This window comes from Culex quinquefasciatus, chromosome 2, assembly GCF_015732765.1.
Source record: "Culex quinquefasciatus strain JHB chromosome 2, VPISU_Cqui_1.0_pri_paternal, whole genome shotgun sequence".
NCBI classification, from domain to species: Eukaryota; Metazoa; Arthropoda; class Insecta; order Diptera; family Culicidae; genus Culex; species Culex quinquefasciatus.
In genome coordinates, this window is record NC_051862.1 from 215,270,736 (window position 1) to 215,294,622 (window position 23,887).

The following is a 23,887-nucleotide window of genomic DNA, read 5'->3' on the forward strand; positions in this document are numbered from 1 at the left end:
CCAAAATGGTCGAAATGACTGAAATGACCAAAATGACCAAAATCATCAAAAAGACCAAATTCACCAAAATGACCAAAATGATCAAAATGACCAAAATGATCGAAATGATCGAAATGATCAAAATGACCAAAATTATCGAACTGGCCAAAATGACCAAAATGACAAAAATGACCAAAATGACCAACATGACCAAAATGATCGAAATGATCGAAATGACCAAAATCACCTAAATCACCTAATCACCAAATCACCAAAATGACGAAAATCACCAAATGACCAAAATGATCAAAATGACCAAAATGACCAAAATGACCAAAATGATCGAAATGATCGAAATGGCCAAAATGATCGAAATGACCAAAATGACCAAAATGATCGAAATGATCGAAATGATCGAAATGGCCAAAATGATCGAAATGACCAACATGACCAAAATGATCGAAATGATCGAAATGACCAAAATCGCTAAAATGACCAAAATGGTCGAAATGACTGAAATGACCAAAATGACCAAAATCACCAAAAAGACCAAATTCACCAAAATGACCAAAATGATCAAAATGACCAAAATGATCGAAATGATCGAAATGATCAAAATGACCAAATGATCGAACTGGCCAAAATGACCAAAATGACAAAAATGACCAAAATGACCAACATGACCAAAATGATCGAAATGATCGAAATGACCAAAATCACCTAAATCACCTAATCACCAAATCACCAAAATGACGAAAATCACCAAATGACCAAAATGATCAAAATGACCAAAATGACCAAAATGACCAAAATGATCGAAATGATCGAAATGGCCAAAATGATCGAAATGACCAAAATGACCAAAATGATCGAAATGATCGAAATGATCGAAATGGCCAAAATGATCGAAATGACCAACATGACCAAAATGATCGAAATGATCGAAATGACCAAAATCGCTAAAATGACCAAAATGGTCGAAATGACTGAAATGACCAAAATGACCAAAATCACCAAAAAGACCAAATTCACCAAAATGACCAAAATGATCAAAATGACCAAAATGATCGAAATGATCGAAATGATCAAAATGACCAAATGATCGAACTGGCCAAAATGACCAAAATGACAAAAATGACCAAAATGACCAACATGACCAAAATGATCGAAATGATCGAAATGACCAAAATCACCTAAATCACCTAATCACCAAATCACCAAAATGACGAAAATCACCAAAATGACCAAAATGATCAAAATGACCAAAATGACCAAAATGACCAAAATGATCGAAATGATCAAAATGGCCAAAATGATCGAAATGATCGAAATGGCCAAAATGATCAAAATGACCAAAATGATCGAAATGATCAAAATGACCAAAATGATCGAAATGATCGAAATGACCAAAATCGCTAAAATGACCAAAATGGTCGAAATGACTGAAATGACCAAAATGACCAAAATCATCAAAAAGACCAAATTCACCAAAATGACCAAAATGATCAAAATGACCAAAATGATCGAAATGATCAAAATGACCAAAATGATCGAAATGACCAAAATGACCAAAATGACCAAAATGACCAAAATGATCGAAATGATCGAAATGGCCAAAATGATCAAAATGACCAAAATGATCGAAATGATCAAAATGACCAAAATGATCGAAATGATCGAAATGACCAAAATCGCTAAAATGACCAAAATGGTCGAAATGACTGAAATGACCAAAATGACCAAAATCATCAAAAAGACCAAATTCACCAAAATGACCAAAATGATCAAAATGACCAAAATGATCGAAATGATCGAAATGATCAAAATGACCAAAATTATCGAACTGGCCAAAATGACCAAAATGACAAAAATGACCAAAATGACCAACATGACCAAAATGATCGAAATGATCGAAATGACCAAAATCACCTAAATCACCTAATCACCAAATCACCAAAATGACGAAAATCACCAAAATGACCAAAATGATCAAAATGACCAAAATGACCAAAATGACCAAAATGATCGAAATGATCGAAATGGCCAAAATGATCGAAATGACCAAAATGACCAAAATGATCGAAATGATCGAAATGATCGAAATGGCCAAAATGACCAAAATGACCAAAATGATCGAAATGATCGAAATGATCGAAATGACCAAAATCGCTAAAATGACCAAAATGGTCGAAATGACTGAAATGACCAAAATGACCAAAATCACCAAAAAGACCAAATTCACCAAAATGACCAAAATGATCAAAATGACCAAAATGATCGAAATGATCAAAATGACCAAAATGATCGAAATGACCAAAATGACCAAAATGACCAAAATGACCAAAATGATCGAAATGATCGAAATGGCCAAAATGATCAAAATGACCAAAATGATCGAAATGATCAAAATGACCAAAATGATCGAAATGATCGAAATGACCAAAATCGCTAAAATGACCAAAATGGTCGAAATGACTGAAATGACCAAAATGACCAAAATCATCAAAAAGACCAAATTCACCAAAATGACCAAAATGATCAAAATGACCAAAATGATCGAAATGATCGAAATGATCAAAATGACCAAAATTATCGAACTGGCCAAAATGACCAAAATGACAAAAATGACCAAAATGACCAACATGACCAAAATGATCGAAATGATCGAAATGACCAAAATCACCTAAATCACCTAATCACCAAATCACCAAAATGACGAAAATCACCAAAATGACCAAAATGATCAAAATGACCAAAATGACCAAAATGACCAAAATGATCGAAATGATCGAAATGGCCAAAATGATCGAAATGACCAAAATGACCAAAATGATCGAAATGATCGAAATGATCGAAATGGCCAAAATGATCGAAATGACCAACATGACCAAAATGATCGAAATGATCGAAATGACCAAAATCGCTAAATGACCAAAATGGTCGAAATGACTGAAATGACCAAAATGACCAAAATCACCAAAAAGACCAAATTCACCAAAATGACCAAAATGATCAAAATGACCAAAATGATCGAAATGATCGAAATGATCAAAATGACCAAATGATCGAACTGGCCAAAATGACCAAAATGACAAAAATGACCAAAATGACCAACATGACCAAAATGATCGAAATGATCGAAATGACCAAAATCACCTAAATCACCTAATCACCAAATCACCAAAATGACGAAAATCACCAAATGACCAAAATGATCAAAATGACCAAAATGACCAAAATGACCAAAATGATCGAAATGATCGAAATGGCCAAAATGATCGAAATGACCAAAATGACCAAAATGATCGAAATGATCGAAATGATCGAAATGGCCAAAATGATCGAAATGACCAACATGACCAAAATGATCGAAATGATCGAAATGACCAAAATCGCTAAAATGACCAAAATGGTCGAAATGACTGAAATGACCAAAATGACCAAAATCACCAAAAAGACCAAATTCACCAAAATGACCAAAATGATCAAAATGACCAAAATGATCGAAATGATCGAAATGATCAAAATGACCAAAATGATCGAACTGGCCAAAATGACCAAAATGACAAAATGACCAAAATGACCAACATGACCAAAATGATCGAAATGATCGAAATGACCAAAATCACCTAAATCACCTAATCACCAAATCACCAAAATGACGAAAATCACCAAAATGACCAAAATGATCAAAATGACCAAAATGACCAAAATGACCAAAATGATCGAAATGATCAAAATGGCCAAAATGATCGAAATGACCAAAATGACCAAAATGACCAAAATGACCAAAATGATCGAAATGATCGAAATGGCCAAAATGATCAAAATGACCAAAATGATCGAAATGATCAAAATGACCAAAATGATCGAAATGATCGAAATGACCAAAATCGCTAAAATGACCAAAATGGTCGAAATGACTGAAATGACCAAAATGACCAAAATCATCAAAAAGACCAAATTCACCAAAATGACCAAAATGATCAAAATGACCAAAATGATCGAAATGATCGAAATGATCAAAATGACCAAAATTATCGAACTGGCCAAAATGACCAAAATGACAAAATGACCAAAATGACCAACATGACCAAAATGATCGAAATGATCGAAATGACCAAAATCACCTAAATCACCTAATCACCAAATCACCAAAATGACGAAAATCACCAAAATGACCAAAATGATCAAAATGACCAAAATGACCAAAATGACCAAAATGATCGAAATGATCGAAATGGCCAAAATGATCGAAATGACCAAAATGACCAAAATGATCGAAATGATCGAAATGATCGAAATGGCCAAAATGATCGAAATGACCAACATGACCAAAATGATCGAAATGATCGAAATGACCAAAATCGCTAAAATGACCAAAATGGTCGAAATGACTGAAATGACCAAAATGACCAAAATCACCAAAAAGACCAAATTCACCAAAATGACCAAAATGATCAAAATGACCAAAATGATCGAAATGATCAAAATGACCAAAATGATCGAAATGACCAAAATGACCAAAATGACCAAAATGACCAAAATGATCGAAATGATCGAAATGGCCAAAATGATCAAAATGACCAAAATGATCGAAATGATCAAAATGACCAAAATGATCGAAATGATCGAAATGACCAAAATCGCTAAAATGACCAAAATGGTCGAAATGACTGAAATGACCAAAATGACCAAAATCATCAAAAAGACCAAATTCACCAAAATGACCAAAATGATCAAAATGACCAAAATGATCGAAATGATCAAAATGACCAAAATGATCGAAATGACCAAAATGACCAAAATGACCAAAATGACCAAAATGATCGAAATGATCGAAATGGCCAAAATGATCAAAATGACCAAAATGATCGAAATGATCAAAATGACCAAAATGATCGAAATGATCGAAATGACCAAAATCGCTAAAATGACCAAAATGGTCGAAATGACTGAAATGACCAAAATGACCAAAATCATCAAAAAGACCAAATTCACCAAAATGACCAAAATGATCAAAATGACCAAAATGATCGAAATGATCGAAATGATCAAAATGACCAAAATTATCGAACTGGCCAAAATGACCAAAATGACAAAAATGACCAAAATGACCAACATGACCAAAATGATCGAAATGATCGAAATGACCAAAATCACCTAAATCACCTAATCACCAAATCACCAAAATGACGAAAATCACCAAAATGACCAAAATGATCAAAATGACCAAAATGACCAAAATGACCAAAATGATCGAAATGATCGAAATGGCCAAAATGATCGAAATGACCAAAATGACCAAAATGATCGAAATGATCGAAATGATCGAAATGGCCAAAATGACCAAAATGACCAAAATGATCGAAATGATCGAAATGATCGAAATGACCAAAATCGCTAAATGACCAAAATGGTCGAAATGACTGAAATGACCAAAATGACCAAAATCACCAAAAAGACCAAATTCACCAAAATGACCAAAATGATCAAAATGACCAAAATGATCGAAATGATCAAAATGACCAAAATGATCGAAATGACCAAAATGACCAAAATGACCAAAATGACCAAAATGATCGAAATGATCGAAATGGCCAAAATGATCAAAATGACCAAAATGATCGAAATGATCAAAATGACCAAAATGATCGAAATGATCGAAATGACCAAAATCGCTAAAATGACCAAAATGGTCGAAATGACTGAAATGACCAAAATGACCAAAATCATCAAAAGACCAAATTCACCAAAATGACCAAAATGATCAAAATGACCAAAATGATCGAAATGATCGAAATGATCAAAATGACCAAAATTATCGAACTGGCCAAAATGACCAAAATGACAAAAATGACCAAAATGACCAACATGACCAAAATGATCGAAATGATCGAAATGACCAAAATCACCTAAATCACCTAATCACCAAATCACCAAAATGACGAAAATCACCAAAATGACCAAAATGATCAAAATGACCAAAATGACCAAAATGACCAAAATGATCGAAATGATCGAAATGGCCAAAATGATCGAAATGACCAAAATGACCAAAATGATCGAAATGATCGAAATGATCGAAATGGCCAAAATGATCGAAATGACCAACATGACCAAAATGATCGAAATGATCGAAATGACCAAAATCGCTAAAATGACCAAAATGGTCGAAATGACTGAAATGACCAAAATGACCAAAATCACCAAAAAGACCAAATTCACCAAAATGACCAAAATGATCAAAATGACCAAAATGATCGAAATGATCGAAATGATCAAAATGACCAAATGATCGAACTGGCCAAAATGACCAAAATGACAAAAATGACCAAAATGACCAACATGACCAAAATGATCGAAATGATCGAAATGACCAAAATCACCTAAATCACCTAATCACCAAATCACCAAAATGACGAAAATCACCAAATGACCAAAATGATCAAAATGACCAAAATGACCAAAATGACCAAAATGATCGAAATGATCGAAATGGCCAAAATGATCGAAATGACCAAAATGACCAAAATGATCGAAATGATCGAAATGATCGAAATGGCCAAAATGATCGAAATGACCAACATGACCAAAATGATCGAAATGATCGAAATGACCAAAATCGCTAAAATGACCAAAATGGTCGAAATGACTGAAATGACCAAAATGACCGAAATCACCAAAAGACCAAATTCACCAAAATGACCAAAATGATCAAAATGACCAAAATGATCGAAATGATCGAAATGATCAAAATGACCAAAATGATCGAACTGGCCAAAATGACCAAAATGACAAAAATGACCAAAATGACCAACATGACCAAAATGATCGAAATGATCGAAATGACCAAAATCACCTAAATCACCTAATCACCAAATCACCAAAATGACGAAAATCACCAAAATGACCAAAATGACCAAAATGACCAAAATGACCAAAATGACCAAAATGATCGAAATGATCGAAATGGCCAAAATGATCGAAATGACCAAAATGACCAAAATGACCAAAATGACCAAAATGATCGAAATGATCGAAATGGCCAAAATGATCAAAATGACCAAAATGATCGAAATGATCAAAATGACCAAAATGATCGAAATGATCGAAATGACCAAAATCGCTAAAATGACCAAAATGGTCGAAATGACTGAAATGACCAAAATGACCAAAATCATCAAAAAGACCAAATTCACCAAAATGACCAAAATGATCAAAATGACCAAAATGATCGAAATGATCGAAATGATCAAAATGACCAAAATTATCGAACTGGCCAAAATGACCAAAATGACAAAAATGACCAAAATGACCAACATGACCAAAATGATCGAAATGATCGAAATGACCAAAATCACCTAAATCACCTAATCACCAAATCACCAAAATGACGAAAATCACCAAAATGACCAAAATGATCAAAATGACCAAAATGACCAAAATGACCAAAATGATCGAAATGATCGAAATGGCCAAAATGATCGAAATGACCAAAATGACCAAAATGATCGAAATGATCGAAATGATCGAAATGGCCAAAATGATCGAAATGACCAACATGACCAAAATGATCGAAATGATCGAAATGACCAAAATCGCTAAATGACCAAAATGGTCGAAATGACTGAAATGACCAAAATGACCAAAATCACCAAAAAGACCAAATTCACCAAAATGACCAAAATGATCAAAATGACCAAAATGATCGAAATGATCGAAATGATCAAAATGACCAAATGATCGAACTGGCCAAAATGACCAAAATGACAAAAATGACCAAAATGACCAACATGACCAAAATGATCGAAATGATCGAAATGACCAAAATCACCTAAATCACCTAATCACCAAATCACCAAAATGACGAAAATCACCAAAATGACCAAAATGATCAAAATGACCAAAATGACCAAAATGACCAAAATGATCGAAATGATCGAAATGGCCAAAATGATCGAAATGACCAAAATGACCAAAATGATCGAAATGATCGAAATGATCGAAATGGCCAAAATGACCAAAATGACCAAAATGATCGAAATGATCGAAATGATCGAAATGACCAAAATCGCTAAAATGACCAAAATGGTCGAAATGACTGAAATGACCAAAATGACCAAAATCACCAAAAAGACCAAATTCACCAAAATGACCAAAATGATCAAAATGACCAAAATGATCGAAATGATCAAAATGACCAAAATGATCGAAATGACCAAAATGACCAAAATGACCAAAATGACCAAAATGATCGAAATGATCGAAATGGCCAAAATGATCAAAATGACCAAAATGATCGAAATGATCAAATGACCAAAATGATCGAAATGATCGAAATGACCAAAATCGCTAAAATGACCAAAATGGTCGAAATGACTGAAATGACCAAAATGACCAAAATCATCAAAAAGACCAAATTCACCAAAATGACCAAAATGATCAAAATGACCAAAATGATCGAAATGATCGAAATGATCAAAATGACCAAAATTATCGAACTGGCCAAAATGACCAAAATGACAAAAATGACCAAAATGACCAACATGACCAAAATGATCGAAATGATCGAAATGACCAAAATCACCTAAATCACCTAATCACCAAATCACCAAAATGACGAAAATCACCAAATGACCAAAATGATCAAAATGACCAAAATGACCAAAATGACCAAAATGATCGAAATGATCGAAATGGCCAAAATGATCGAAATGACCAAAATGACCAAAATGATCGAAATGATCGAAATGATCGAAATGGCCAAAATGATCGAAATGACCAACATGACCAAAATGATCGAAATGATCGAAATGACCAAAATCGCTAAAATGACCAAAATGGTCGAAATGACTGAAATGACCAAAATGACCAAAATCACCAAAAAGACCAAATTCACCAAAATGACCAAAATGATCAAAATGACCAAAATGATCGAAATGATCGAAATGATCAAAATGACCAAATGATCGAACTGGCCAAAATGACCAAAATGACAAAAATGACCAAAATGACCAACATGACCAAAATGATCGAAATGATCGAAATGACCAAAATCACCTAAATCACCTAATCACCAAATCACCAAAATGACGAAAATCACCAAATGACCAAAATGATCAAAATGACCAAAATGACCAAAATGACCAAAATGATCGAAATGATCGAAATGGCCAAAATGATCAAAATGACCAAAATGACCAAAATGACCAAAATGATCGAAATGATCGAAATGGCCAAAATGATCGAAATGACCAACATGACCAAAATGATCGAAATGATCGAAATGACCAAAATCGCTAAAATGACCAAAATGGTCGAAATGACTGAAATGACCAAAATGACCAAAATCACCAAAAAGACCAAATTCACCAAAATGACCAAAATGATCAAAATGACCAAAATGATCGAAATGATCGAAATGATCAAAATGACCAAATGATCGAACTGGCCAAAATGACCAAAATGACAAAAATGACCAAAATGACCAACATGACCAAAATGATCGAAATGATCGAAATGACCAAAATCACCTAAATCACCTAATCACCAAATCACCAAAATGACGAAAATCACCAAAATGACCAAAATGATCAAAATGACCAAAATGACCAAAATGACCAAATGATCGAAATGATCAAAATGATCGAAATGACCAAAATGACCAAAATGATCAAAATGACCAAAATGACCAAAATGACCAAAATGATCGAAATGATCGAAATGACCAAAATCGCTAAAATGACCAAAATGGTCGAAATGACTGAAATGACCAAAATGACCAAAATCACCAAAAAGACCAAATTCACCAAAATGACCAAAATGATCAAAATGACCAAAATGATCGAAATGATCGAAATGATCAAAATGACCAAAATGATCGAACTGGCCAAAATGACCAAAATGACAAAAATGACCAAAATGACCAACATGACCAAAATGATCGAAATGATCGAAATGACCAAAATCACCAAAATCACCAAAATCACCTAATCACCAAATCACCAAAATGACGAAAATCACCAAAATGACCAAAAATGATCGAAATGATCAAAATGACCAAAATTATCGAACTGGCCAAAATGACCAAAATGACAAAAATGACCAAAATGACCAACATGACCAAAATGATCGAAATGATCGAAATGACCAAAATCACCTAAATCACCTAATCACCAAATCACCAAAATGACGAAAATCACCAAAATGACCAAAATGATCAAAATGACCAAAATGACCAAAATGACCAAAATGATCGAAATGATCGAAATGGCCAAAATGATCGAAATGACCAAAATGACCAAAATGATCGAAATGATCGAAATGATCGAAATGGCCAAAATGATCGAAATGACCAACATGACCAAAATGATCGAAATGATCGAAATGACCAAAATCGCTAAAATGACCAAAATGGTCGAAATGACTGAAATGACCAAAATGACCAAAATCACCAAAAGACCAAATTCACCAAAATGACCAAAATGATCAAAATGACCAAAATGATCGAAATGATCGAAATGATCAAAATGACCAAATGATCGAACTGGCCAAAATGACCAAAATGACAAAAATGACCAAAATGACCAACATGACCAAAATGATCGAAATGATCGAAATGACCAAAATCACCTAAATCACCTAATCACCAAATCACCAAAATGACGAAAATCACCAAATGACCAAAATGATCAAAATGACCAAAATGACCAAAATGACCAAAATGATCGAAATGATCGAAATGGCCAAAATGATCGAAATGACCAAAATGACCAAAATGATCGAAATGATCGAAATGATCGAAATGGCCAAAATGATCGAAATGACCAACATGACCAAAATGATCGAAATGATCGAAATGACCAAAATCGCTAAATGACCAAAATGGTCGAAATGACTGAAATGACCAAAATGACCAAAATCATCAAAAAGACCAAATTCACCAAAATGACCAAAATGATCAAAATGACCAAAATGATCGAAATGATCGAAATGATCAAAATGACCAAAATTATCGAACTGGCCAAAATGACCAAAATGACAAAAATGACCAAAATGACCAACATGACCAAAATGATCGAAATGATCGAAATGACCAAAATCACCTAAATCACCTAATCACCAAATCACCAAAATGACGAAAATCACCAAAATGACCAAAATGATCAAAATGACCAAAATGACCAAAATGACCAAAATGATCGAAATGATCGAAATGGCCAAAATGATCAAAATGACCAAAATGACCAAAATGACCAAAATGATCGAAATGATCGAAATGGCCAAAATGATCGAAATGACCAACATGACCAAAATGATCGAAATGATCGAAATGACCAAAATCGCTAAATGACCAAAATGGTCGAAATGACTGAAATGACCAAAATGACCAAAATCACCAAAAAGACCAAATTCACCAAAATGACCAAAATGATCAAAATGACCAAAATGATCGAAATGATCGAAATGATCAAAATGACCAAATGATCGAACTGGCCAAAATGACCAAAATGACAAAAATGACCAAAATGACCAACATGACCAAAATGATCGAAATGATCGAAATGACCAAAATCACCTAAATCACCTAATCACCAAATCACCAAAATGACGAAAATCACCAAAATGACCAAAATGATCAAAATGACCAAAATGACCAAAATGACCAAAATGATCGAAATGATCAAAATGATCGAAATGACCAAAATGACCAAAATGACAAAAATGACCAAAATGACCAACATGACCAAAATGATCGAAATGATCGAAATGACCAAAATCGCTAAATGACCAAAATGGTCGAAATGACTGAAATGACCAAAATGACCAAAATCACCAAAAAGACCAAATTCACCAAAATGACCAAAATGATCAAAATGACCAAAATGATCGAAATGATCGAAATGATCAAAATGACCAAATGATCGAACTGGCCAAAATGACCAAAATGACAAAAATGACCAAAATGACCAACATGACCAAAATGATCGAAATGATCGAAATGACCAAAATCACCAAAATCACCAAAATCACCTAATCACCAAATCACCAAAATGACGAAAATCACCAAAATGACCAAAATGATCAAAATGACCAAAATGATCAAAATGATCGAAATGGCCAAAATGATCAAAATGACCAAAATGATCGAAATGATCAAAATGACCAAAATGATCGAAATGATCGAAATGACCAAAATCGCTAAAATGACCAAAATGGTCGAAATGACTGAAATGACCAAAATGACCAAAATCATCAAAAAGACCAAATTCACCAAAATGACCAAAATGATCAAAATGACCAAAATGATCGAAATGATCGAAATGATCAAAATGACCAAAATTATCGAACTGGCCAAAATGACCAAAATGACAAAAATGACCAAAATGACCAACATGACCAAAATGATCGAAATGATCGAAATGACCAAAATCACCTAAATCACCTAATCACCAAATCACCAAAATGACGAAAATCACCAAAATGACCAAAATGATCAAAATGACCAAAATGACCAAAATGACCAAAATGATCGAAATGATCGAAATGGCCAAAATGATCAAAATGACCAAAATGATCGAAATGATCGAAATGACCAAAATGATCGAAATGACCAAAATGATCGAAATGACAAAAATGACCAAAATGACAAAAATGACCAAAATGACCAACATGACCAAAATGATCAAAATGATCGAAATCACCAAAATGACCAAAATCACCAAAATCACCAAAATCACCAAAATGACCAAAATGATCGAAATGATCGAAATGGCCAAAATGATCAAAATGACCAAAATGATCGAAATGGCCAAAATGATCGAAATGACCAAAATGACCAAAATGATCTCAATGATCGAAATGACCAAAATCGCTAAAATGACCAAAATGGTCGAAATGACTGAAATGACCAAAATGACCGAAATCACCAAAAAGACCAAATTCACCAAAATGACCAAAATGATCAAAATGACCAAAATGATCGAAATGATCGAAATGATCAAAATGACCAAAATTATCGAACTGGCCAAAATGACCAAAATGACAAAAATGACCAAAATGACCAACATGACCAAAATGATCGAAATGATCGAAATGACCAAAATCACCTAAATCACCTAATCACCAAATCACCAAAATGACGAAAATCACCAAATGACCAAAATGATCAAAATGACCAAAATGACCAAAATGACCAAAATGATCGAAATGATCGAAATGGCCAAAATGATCGAAATGACCAAAATGACCAAAATGACAAAAATGACCAAAATGACCAACATGACCAAAATGATCGAAATGATCGAAATGACCAAAATCGCTAAATGACCAAAATGGTCGAAATGACTGAAATGACCAAAATGACCAAAATCACCAAAAAGACCAAATTCACCAAAATGACCAAAATGATCAAAATGACCAAAATGATCGAAATGATCGAAATGATCAAAATGACCAAAATGATCGAACTGGCCAAAATGACCAAAATGACAAAAATGACCAAAATGACCAACATGACCAAAATGATCGAAATGATCGAAATGACCAAAATCACCAAAATCACCAAAATCACCTAATCACCAAATCACCAAAATGACGAAAATCACCAAAATGACCAAAATGATCAAAATGACCAAAATGATCGAAATGATCGAAATGACCAAAATCGCTAAAATGACCAAAATGGTCGAAATGACTGAAATGACCAAAATGACCAAAATCATCAAAAAGACCAAATTCACCAAAATGACCAAAATGATCAAAATGACCAAAATGATCGAAATGATCGAAATGATCAAAATGACCAAAATTATCGAACTGGCCAAAATGACCAAAATGACAAAAATGACCAAAATGACCAACATGACCAAAATGATCGAAATGATCGAAATGACCAAAATCACCTAAATCACCTAATCACCAAATCACCAAAATGACGAAAATCACCAAAATGACCAAAATGATCAAAATGACCAAAATGATCGAAATGATCGAAATGATCAAAATGGCCAAAATGATCGAAATGACCAAAATGACCAAAATGACAAAAATGACCAAAATGACCAACATGACCAAAATGATCGAAATGATCGAAATGACCAAAATCGCTAAAATGACCAAAATGGTCGAAATGACTGAAATGACCAAAATGACCAAAATCACCAAAAAGACCAAATTCACCAAAATGACCAAAATGATCAAAATGACCAAAATGATCGAAATGATCAAAATGACCAAAATTATCGAAATGACCAAAATGACCAAAATGACCAAAATGACCAAAATGATCGAAATGATCGAAATGATCAAAATGACCAAAATGACAAAAATGACCAAAATGACCAACATGACCAAAATGATCGAAATGATCGAAATGACCAAAATCACCTAAATCACCTAATCACCAAATCACCAAAATGACGAAAATCACCAAAATGACCAAAATGATCAAAATGACCAAAATGATCGAAATGATCGAAATGGCCAAAATGATCAAAATGACCAAAATGATCGAAATGATCAAATGACCAAAATGATCGAAATGATCGAAATGACCAAAATCGCTAAAATGACCAAAATGGTCGAAATGACTGAAATGACCAAAATGACCAAAATCATCAAAAAGACCAAATTCACCAAAATGACCAAAATGATCAAAATGACCAAAATGATCGAAATGATCGAAATGATCAAAATGACCAAAATTATCGAACTGGCCAAAATGACCAAAATGACAAAAATGACCAAAATGACCAACATGACCAAAATGATCGAAATGATCGAAATGACCAAAATCACCTAAATCACCTAATCACCAAATCACCAAAATGACGAAAATCACCAAAATGACCAAAATGATCAAAATGACCAAAATGACCAAAATGACCAAAATGATCGAAATGATCGAAATGACCAAAATCGCTAAAATGACCAAAATGGTCGAAATGACTGAAATGACCAAAATGACCAAAATCACCAAAAAGACCAAATTCACCAAAATGACCAAAATGATCAAAATGACCAAAATGATCGAAATGATCGAAATGATCAAAATGACCAAAATGACAAAAATGACCAAAATGACCAACATGACCAAAATGATCGAAATGATCGAAATGACCAAAATCACCTAAATCACCTAATCACCAAATCACCAAAATGACGAAAATCACCAAAATGACCAAAATGATCAAAATGACCAAAATGATCGAAATGATCGAAATGGCCAAAATGATCAAAATGACCAAAATGATCGAAATGATCAAAATGACCAAAATGATCGAAATGATCGAAATGACCAAAATCGCTAAATGACCAAAATGGTCGAAATGACTGAAATGACCAAAATGACCAAAATCATCAAAAAGACCAAATTCACCAAAATGACCAAAATGATCAAAATGACCAAAATGATCGAAATGATCGAAATGATCAAAATGACCAAAATTATCGAACTGGCCAAAATGACCAAAATGACAAAAATGACCAAAATGACCAACATGACCAAAATGATCGAAATGATCGAAATGACCAAAATCACCTAAATCACCTAATCACCAAATCACCAAAATGACGAAAATCACCAAATGACCAAAATGATCAAAATGACCAAAATGACCAAAATGACCAAAATGATCGAAATGATCGAAATGGCCAAAATGATCGAAATGACCAAAATGACCAAAATGACAAAAATGACCAAAATGACCAACATGACCAAAATGATCGAAATGATCGAAATGACCAAAATCGCTAAAATGACCAAAATGGTCGAAATGACTGAAATGACCAAAATGACCAAAATCACCAAAAAGACCGAATTCACCAAAATGACCAAAATGATCAAAATGACCAAAATGATCGAAATGATCGAAATGATCAAAATGACCAAAATGATCGAACTGGCCAAAATGACCAAAATGACAAAAATGACCAAAATGACCAACATGACCAAAATGACCAACATGACCAAAATGATCGAAATGATCGAAATGACCAAAATCGCTAAAATGACCAAAATGGTCGAAATGACTGAAATGACCAAAATGACCAAAATCACCAAAAAGACCAAATTCACCAAAATGACCAAAATGATCAAAATGACCAAAATGATCGAAATGATCGAAATGATCAAAATGACCAAAATGATCGAACTGGCCAAAATGACCAAAATGACAAAAATGACCAAAATGACCAACATGACCAAAATGACCAACATGACCAAAATGATCGAAATGATCGAAATGACCAAAATCGCTAAAATGACCAAAATGGTCGAAATGACTGAAATGACCAAAATGACCAAAATCACCAAAAAGACCGAATTCACCAAAATGACCAAAATGATCAAAATGACCAAAATGATCGAAATGATCGAAATGATCAAAATGACCAAAATGATCGAAATGATCGAAATGGCCAAAATGATCGAAATGACCAAAATGACCAAAATGACAAAAATGACCAAAATGACCAACATGACCAAAATGATCGAAATGATCGAAATGACCAAAATCGCTAAAATGACCAAAATGGTCGAAATGACTGAAATGACCAAAATGACCAAAATCACCAAAAAGACCAAATTCACCAAAATGACCAAAATGATCAAAATGACCAAAATGACCAAAATGACCAAAATGACCAAAATGATCGAAATGATCGAAATGGCCAAAATGATCGAAATGACCAAAATGACCAAAATGACAAAAATGACCAAAATGACCAACATGACCAAAATGATCGAAATGATCGAAATGACCAAAATCGCTAAAATGACCAAAATGGTCGAAATGACTGAAATGACCAAAATGACCAAAATCACCAAAAAGACCAAATTCACCAAAATGACCAAAATGATCAAAATGACCAAAATGATCGAAATGATCGAAATGATCAAAATGACCAAATGATCGAACTGGCCAAAATGACCAAAATGACAAAAATGACCAAAATGACCAACATGACCAAAATGATCGAAATGATCGAAATGACCAAAATCACCAAAATCACCAAAATCACCTAATCACCAAATCACCAAAATGACGAAAATCACCAAAATGACCAAAATGATCAAAATGACCAAAATGATCGAAATGATCGAAATGGCCAAAATGAACAAAATGACCAAAATGATCGAAATGATCAAAATGACCAAAATGATCGAAATGATCGAAATGACCAAAATCGCTAAAATGACCAAAATGGTCGAAATGACTGAAATGACCAAAATGACCAAAATCATCAAAAGACCAAATTCACCAAAATGACCAAAATGATCAAAATGACCAAAATGATCGAAATGATCGAAATGATCAAAATGACCAAAATTATCGAACTGGCCAAAATGACCAAAATGACAAAAATGACCAAAATGACCAACATGACCAAAATGATCGAAATGATCGAAATGACCAAAATCACCTAAATCACCTAATCACCAAATCACCAAAATGACGAAAATCACCAAATGACCAAAATGATCAAAATGACCAAAATGACCAAAATGACCAAAATGATCGAAATGATCGAAATGGCCAAAATGATCGAAATGACCAAAATGACCAAAATGACAAAAATGACCAAAATGACCAACATGACCAAAATGATCGAAATGATCGAAATGACCAAAATCGCTAAAATGACCAAAATGGTCGAAATGACTGAAATGACCAAAATGACCAAAATCACCAAAAAGACCGAATTCACCAAAATGACCAAAATGATCAAAATGACCAAAATGATCGAAATGATCAAAATGACCAAAATGATCGAAATGACCAAAATGACCAAAATGACAAAAATGACCAAAATGACCAACATGACCAAAATGATCGAAATGATCGAAATGACCAAAATCGCTAAAATGACCAAAATGGTCGAAATGACTGAAATGACCAAAATGACCAAAATCACCAAAAAGACCAAATTCACCAAAATGACCAAAATGATCAAAATGACCAAAATGATCGAAATGATCGAAATGATCAAAATGACCAAAATGATCGAACTGGCCAAAATGACCAAAATGACAAAAATGACCAAAATGACCAACATGACCAAAATGATCGAAATGATCGAAATGACCAAAATCACCTAAATCACCTAATCACCAAATCACCAAAATGACGAAAATCACCAAAATGACCAAAATGATCAAAATGACCAAAATGACCAAAATGACCAAAATGATCGAAATGATCGAAATGGCCAAAATGATCAAAATGACCAAAATGATCGAAATGATCGAAATGACCAAAATGATCGAAATGACCAAAATGATCGAAATGACCAAAATGACCAAAATGACAAAAATGACCAAAATGACCAACATGACCAAAATGATCAAAATGATCGAAATCACCAAAATGACCAAAATCACCAAAATCACCAAAATCACCAAAATGACCAAAATGATCGAAATGATCGAAATGGCCAAAATGATCAAAATGACCAAAATGATCGAACTGGCCAAAATGATCGAAATGACCAAAATGACCAAAATGATCTCAATGATCGAAATGACCAAAATCGCTAAAATGACCAAAATGGTCGAAATGACTGAAATGACCAAAATGACCGAAATCACCAAAAGACCAAATTCACCAAAATGACCAAAATGATCAAAATGACCAAAATGATCGAAATGATCGAAATGATCAAAATGACCAAAATGATCGAACTGGCCAAAATGACCAAAATGACCAAAATGACCAACATGACCAAAATGATCGAAATGATCGAAATGACCAAAATCACCAAAATCACCAAAATCACCTAAATCACCTAATCACCAAATCACCAAAATGACGAAAATCACCAAAATGACCAAAATGATCAAAATGACCAAAATGACCAAAATGACCAAAATGATCGAAATGATCAAAATGATCGAAATGACCAAAATGACCAAAATGACAAAAATGACCAAAATGACCAACATGACCAAAATGATCGAAATGATCGAAATGACCAAAATCGCTAAAATGACCAAAATGGTCGAAATGACTGAAATGACCAAAATGACCAAAATCACCAAAAAGACCAAATTCACCAAAATGACCAAAATGATCAAAATGACCAAAATGATCGAAATGATCGAAATGATCAAAATGACCAAAATGATCGAACTGGCCAAAATGACCAAAATGACAAAAATGACCAAAATGACCAACATGACCAAAATGATCGAAATGATCGAAATGACCAAAATCACCAAAATCACCAAAATCACCTAATCACCAAATCACCAAAATGACGAAAATCACCAAAATGACCAAAATGATCAAAATGACCAAAATGATCGAAATGATCGAAATGGCCAAAATGAACAAAATGACCAAAATGATCGAAATGATCAAAATGACCAAAATGATCAAAATGATCGAAATGACCAAAATCGCTAAAATGACCAAAATGGTCGAAATGACTGAAATGACCAAAATGACCAAAATCATCAAAAAGACCAAATTCACCAAAATGACCAAAATGATCAAAATGACCAAAATGATCGAAATGATCGAAATGATCAAAATGACCAAAATTATCGAACTGGCCAAAATGACCAAAATGACAAAAATGACCAAAATGACCAACATGACCAAAATGATCGAAATGATCGAAATGACCAAAATCACCTAAATCACCTAATCACCAAATCACCAAAATGACGAAAATCACCAAATGACCAAAATGATCAAAATGACCAAAATGACCAAAATGACCAAAATGATCGAAATGATCGAAATGGCCAAAATGATCGAAATGACCAAAATGACCAAAATGACAAAAATGACCAAAATGACCAACATGACCAAAATGATCGAAATGATCGAAATGACCAAAATCGCTAAAATGACCAAAATGGTCGAAATGACTGAAATGACCAAAATGACCAAAATCACCAAAAAGACCGAATTCACCAAAATGACCAAAATGATCAAAATGACCAAAATGATCAAAATGACCAAAATGATCGAAATGATCGAAATGGCCAAAATGATCAAAATGACCAAAATGATCGAAATGATCAAAATGACCAAAATGATCGAAATGATCGAAATGACCAAAATCGCTAAAATGACCAAAATGGTCGAAATGACTGAAATGACCAAAATGACCAAAATCACCAAAAAGACCAAATTCACCAAAATGACCAAAATGATCAAAATGACCAAAATGATCGAAATGATCGAAATGATCAAAATGACCAAAATGATCGAACTGGCCAAAATGACCAAAATGACAAAAATGACCAAAATGACCAACATGACCAAAATGATCGAAATGATCGAAATGACCAAAATCACCTAAATCACCTAATCACCAAATCACCAAAATGACGAAAATCACCAAAATGACCAAAATGATCAAAATGACCAAAATGACCAAAATGACCAAAATGATCGAAATGATCGAAATGGCCAAAATGATCAAAATGACCAAAATGATCGAAATGATCGAAATGACCAAAATGATCGAAATGACCAAAATGATCGAAATGACCAAAATGACCAAAATGAAAAAAATGACCAAAATGACCAACATGACCAAAATGATCAAAATGATCGAAATCACCAAAATGACCAAAATCACCAAAATCACCAAAATCACCAAAATGACCAAAATGATCGAAATGATCGAAATGGCCAAAATGATCAAAATGACCAAAATGATCGAACTGGCCAAAATGATCGAAATGACCAAAATGACCAAAATGATCTCAATGATCGAAATGACCAAAATCGCTAAAATGACCAAAATGGTCGAAATGACTGAAATGACCAAAATGACCGAAATCACCAAAAAGACCAAATTCACCAAAATGACCAAAATGATCAAAATGACCAAAATGATCGAAATGATCGAAATGATCAAAATGACCAAAATGATCGAACTGGCCAAAATGACCAAAATGACCAAAATGACCAACATGACCAAAATGATCGAAATGATCGAAATGACCAAAATCACCAAAATCACCAAAATCACCTAAATCACCTAATCACCAAATCACCAAAATGACGAAAATCACCAAAATGACCAAAATGATCAAAATGACCAAAATGACCAAAATGACCAAAATGATCGAAATGATCGAAATGGCCAAAATGATCAAAATGACCAAAATGATCGGAATGATCAAAATGACCAAAATGTCGAAATGACCAAAATGACCAAAATGATCGAAATGATCGAAATGACCAAAATGATGAAAATGACCAAAATGACCAAAATCACCAAAATCACCTAATCACCAAATCACCAAAATGACGAAAATCACCAAAATGACCAAAATGATCAAAATCACCAAAATGACCAAAATGACCAAAATGACCAAAATGATCTTAATGATCGAAATGATCGAAATGACCAAAATGATCGAAATGACCAAAATGACCAAAATGATCGAAATGATCGAAATGACCAAAATGATCGAAATGACCAAAATGACCAAAATGACAAAAATGACCAAAATGACCAACATGACCAAAATGATCGAAATGACCAAAATGATCGAAATGACCAAAATGACCAAAATGACAAAAATGACCAAAATGACCAACATGACCAAAATGATCGAAATGATCGAAATCACCAAAATGACCAAAATCACCAAAATCACCAAAATGACCAAAATGACCAAAATGATCGAAATGGCCAAAATGACCAAAATGATCGAAATGATAAAAATGACAAAAATGATCGAAATGACCAAAATGACCAAAATGACCAAAATGATCGAAATGATCGAAATGACCAAAATGATGAAAATGACCAAAATCACCAAAATCACCAAAATCACCTAATCACCAAATCACCAAAATGACGAAAATCACCAAAATGACCAAAATGATCAAAATGACCAAAATGATCAAAATGACCAAAATGACCAAAATGATCAAAATGATCGAAATGGTCGAAATGACCAAAATGACCAAAATGACCAAAATGACCAAAATGTCAAAAATGACCGAAATGACCGAAATAATCAAAATGACCAAAATGCCCAAAATGACAAAAATAACAAAATGACCAAAAAGATCAAAACGACCAAAATGTTAAAAATGACCAAAATGATCAAAATGACCAAAATCACCAAAATGACCAAAATGACCGAAATGACCAAAATTACCAAAATCACCAAAATCACCAAAATCACCAAAATGACAAAAATGACTAAAATGACCAAAATGATCAAAATGACCAAAATGATCGAAATGACCAAAATGACCAATATTTTCAAATTTTTTTTTTCTCTTAGTGCCTTCTGGATCGTCTGCGTGATCGTGTCCTGGATCGGCTCGGCCCTCCTAATCGAAGCCTCCCTCGAAGCGTTCCGAACCAGCGCGATCTCCTTCGTGGTGGAGACCAGCTACCGCGACTGGAACACCAAGTTCCCTGCGGTCGTGGTCTGCGAAATGCGCAACATGGAGCGGATTCAAGCGGTCGCGGATGACCTTTGGGGACCGGATCATGACTTTGCCATGGAGGAGGTCCTCAATGAGATTAGCTACTTTAGGGGAGAGTCGTACCATACGTTGAACGAGTGTGGTGGAGAGGACACGACGGAGAATTGTTTTTTCAGTAACTTTTCGAGCTATGCCCGGTTGGTGAGGAGTTCCTGCGAGGACACATTGGAGGAGTGCTACTGGAATGATAAGCCGTTTGATTGCTGCAAGTACTTTCAGCCGATGGAGACAGAGTTGGGGCTGTGTTATGCGGTCAATTCGTTGCAAACAAGTGCGAAGAATCCGCTGAAGATCGATATGATATCGAACAAGTATACCGGGCCGGGGAAGTTGAGGATTTCGGTTTTGACAGAGGCATTGATTTACACCTTGGGTGAGGAGGATGTTCCCAATTTGATCACTCCCAAGTCTGAGGTTTTGCTGATTGATTATTACATTTCGTACAAGTTAGTAAATTCTAAATCAATTGTTTCGATTTTTTTTAGTCTCATGGCTTTAAAATCATTTTAGAAGACAAATTTCCATCAAGGACATCGAAAATGATCCGGAAACGAAACAGGTTAGTGTGGAGCAACGAAAGTGTCGATTTCCGGACGAGAACATTCTGGACGTTCATGCGTACTACAGCTACAGTGCATGCTCTGTCCAGTGTAGAAAGGATAAGCAACTTAAAACTTGCAACTGTACGAACCACTTGATGCCGAATTCAGGTAAGTTGATCAAATTAAATTATGATTTCTTTATGAAATACCTTCGATGCTCGATCAGACCCCGCTCAAAGATGTGACATGGCGGGCCTCGTCTGTCTGAACACCAACTACGAGGAGCTGACGATCGTCATCCCGAGCTGGTCCACCGGGAAGCGCGGGGTCGTGTGTGACTGCCTGCCGTCCTGCACCGAGGTGGACATTGCGATCGTGCACGATTGGCGCGAAAGCATTTTCAACCCGGAAAAGCGCTACTCGACGATTGAGATTGAACTGTCGGCGCTGCCAACGGAGCGGTACAAGCGGAATGTGGTGCGCGGCCGGTTGGATTTGGTTGGTGAGTGTGAGGGGGAGTCTGTGGGCTTAGGGTGGTGTCCAACATTTTATTCCTCAATATTATTTAAATCTGTTAATTTTTGAACTAATTATTCCATTCTTTATTAAAAACCATTTGTAATGTATTTTTTTGCGATGTTGAGGCGGAAAACTAAGAAATATAGTACAGTCTACTCTGTGGCTGTCGACCTTTTAGATATCAATATTTCTTGTCAGTCCCTTCCAACAACATGGATTGCTTCGTTCTATAATTTGATACCTCCCGCTCTGGACTTCCCTTTTCAATACCGACACAGAGAGAGTCCACTGTACTAATAATATAGGGGTAAAGTGTCTCACCTTTGTCTTATTTTTCAATTTTTGGTTTGTGGAATTTTCGGCAAGAGAGTT

At 34.3% G+C, this 23,887-nt stretch overlaps 1 protein-coding gene across 1 annotated transcript in view; it reads left to right on the top strand.

The window, feature by feature from the left end:
* Nucleotides 1-23,887, top strand: part of LOC6053312 (sodium channel protein Nach) — a 36,240-nt gene that overhangs the window by 7,981 nt on the left and 4,372 nt on the right. The window contains exons 2-4 of the mRNA XM_038251080.1: nucleotides 22,247-22,900; nucleotides 22,965-23,164; nucleotides 23,223-23,498. Of these exons, the coding sequence (XP_038107008.1) occupies nucleotides 22,247-22,900; nucleotides 22,965-23,164; nucleotides 23,223-23,498 (1,130 nt within the window). The remainder of the gene's footprint in view (nucleotides 1-22,246; nucleotides 22,901-22,964; nucleotides 23,165-23,222; nucleotides 23,499-23,887) is intronic.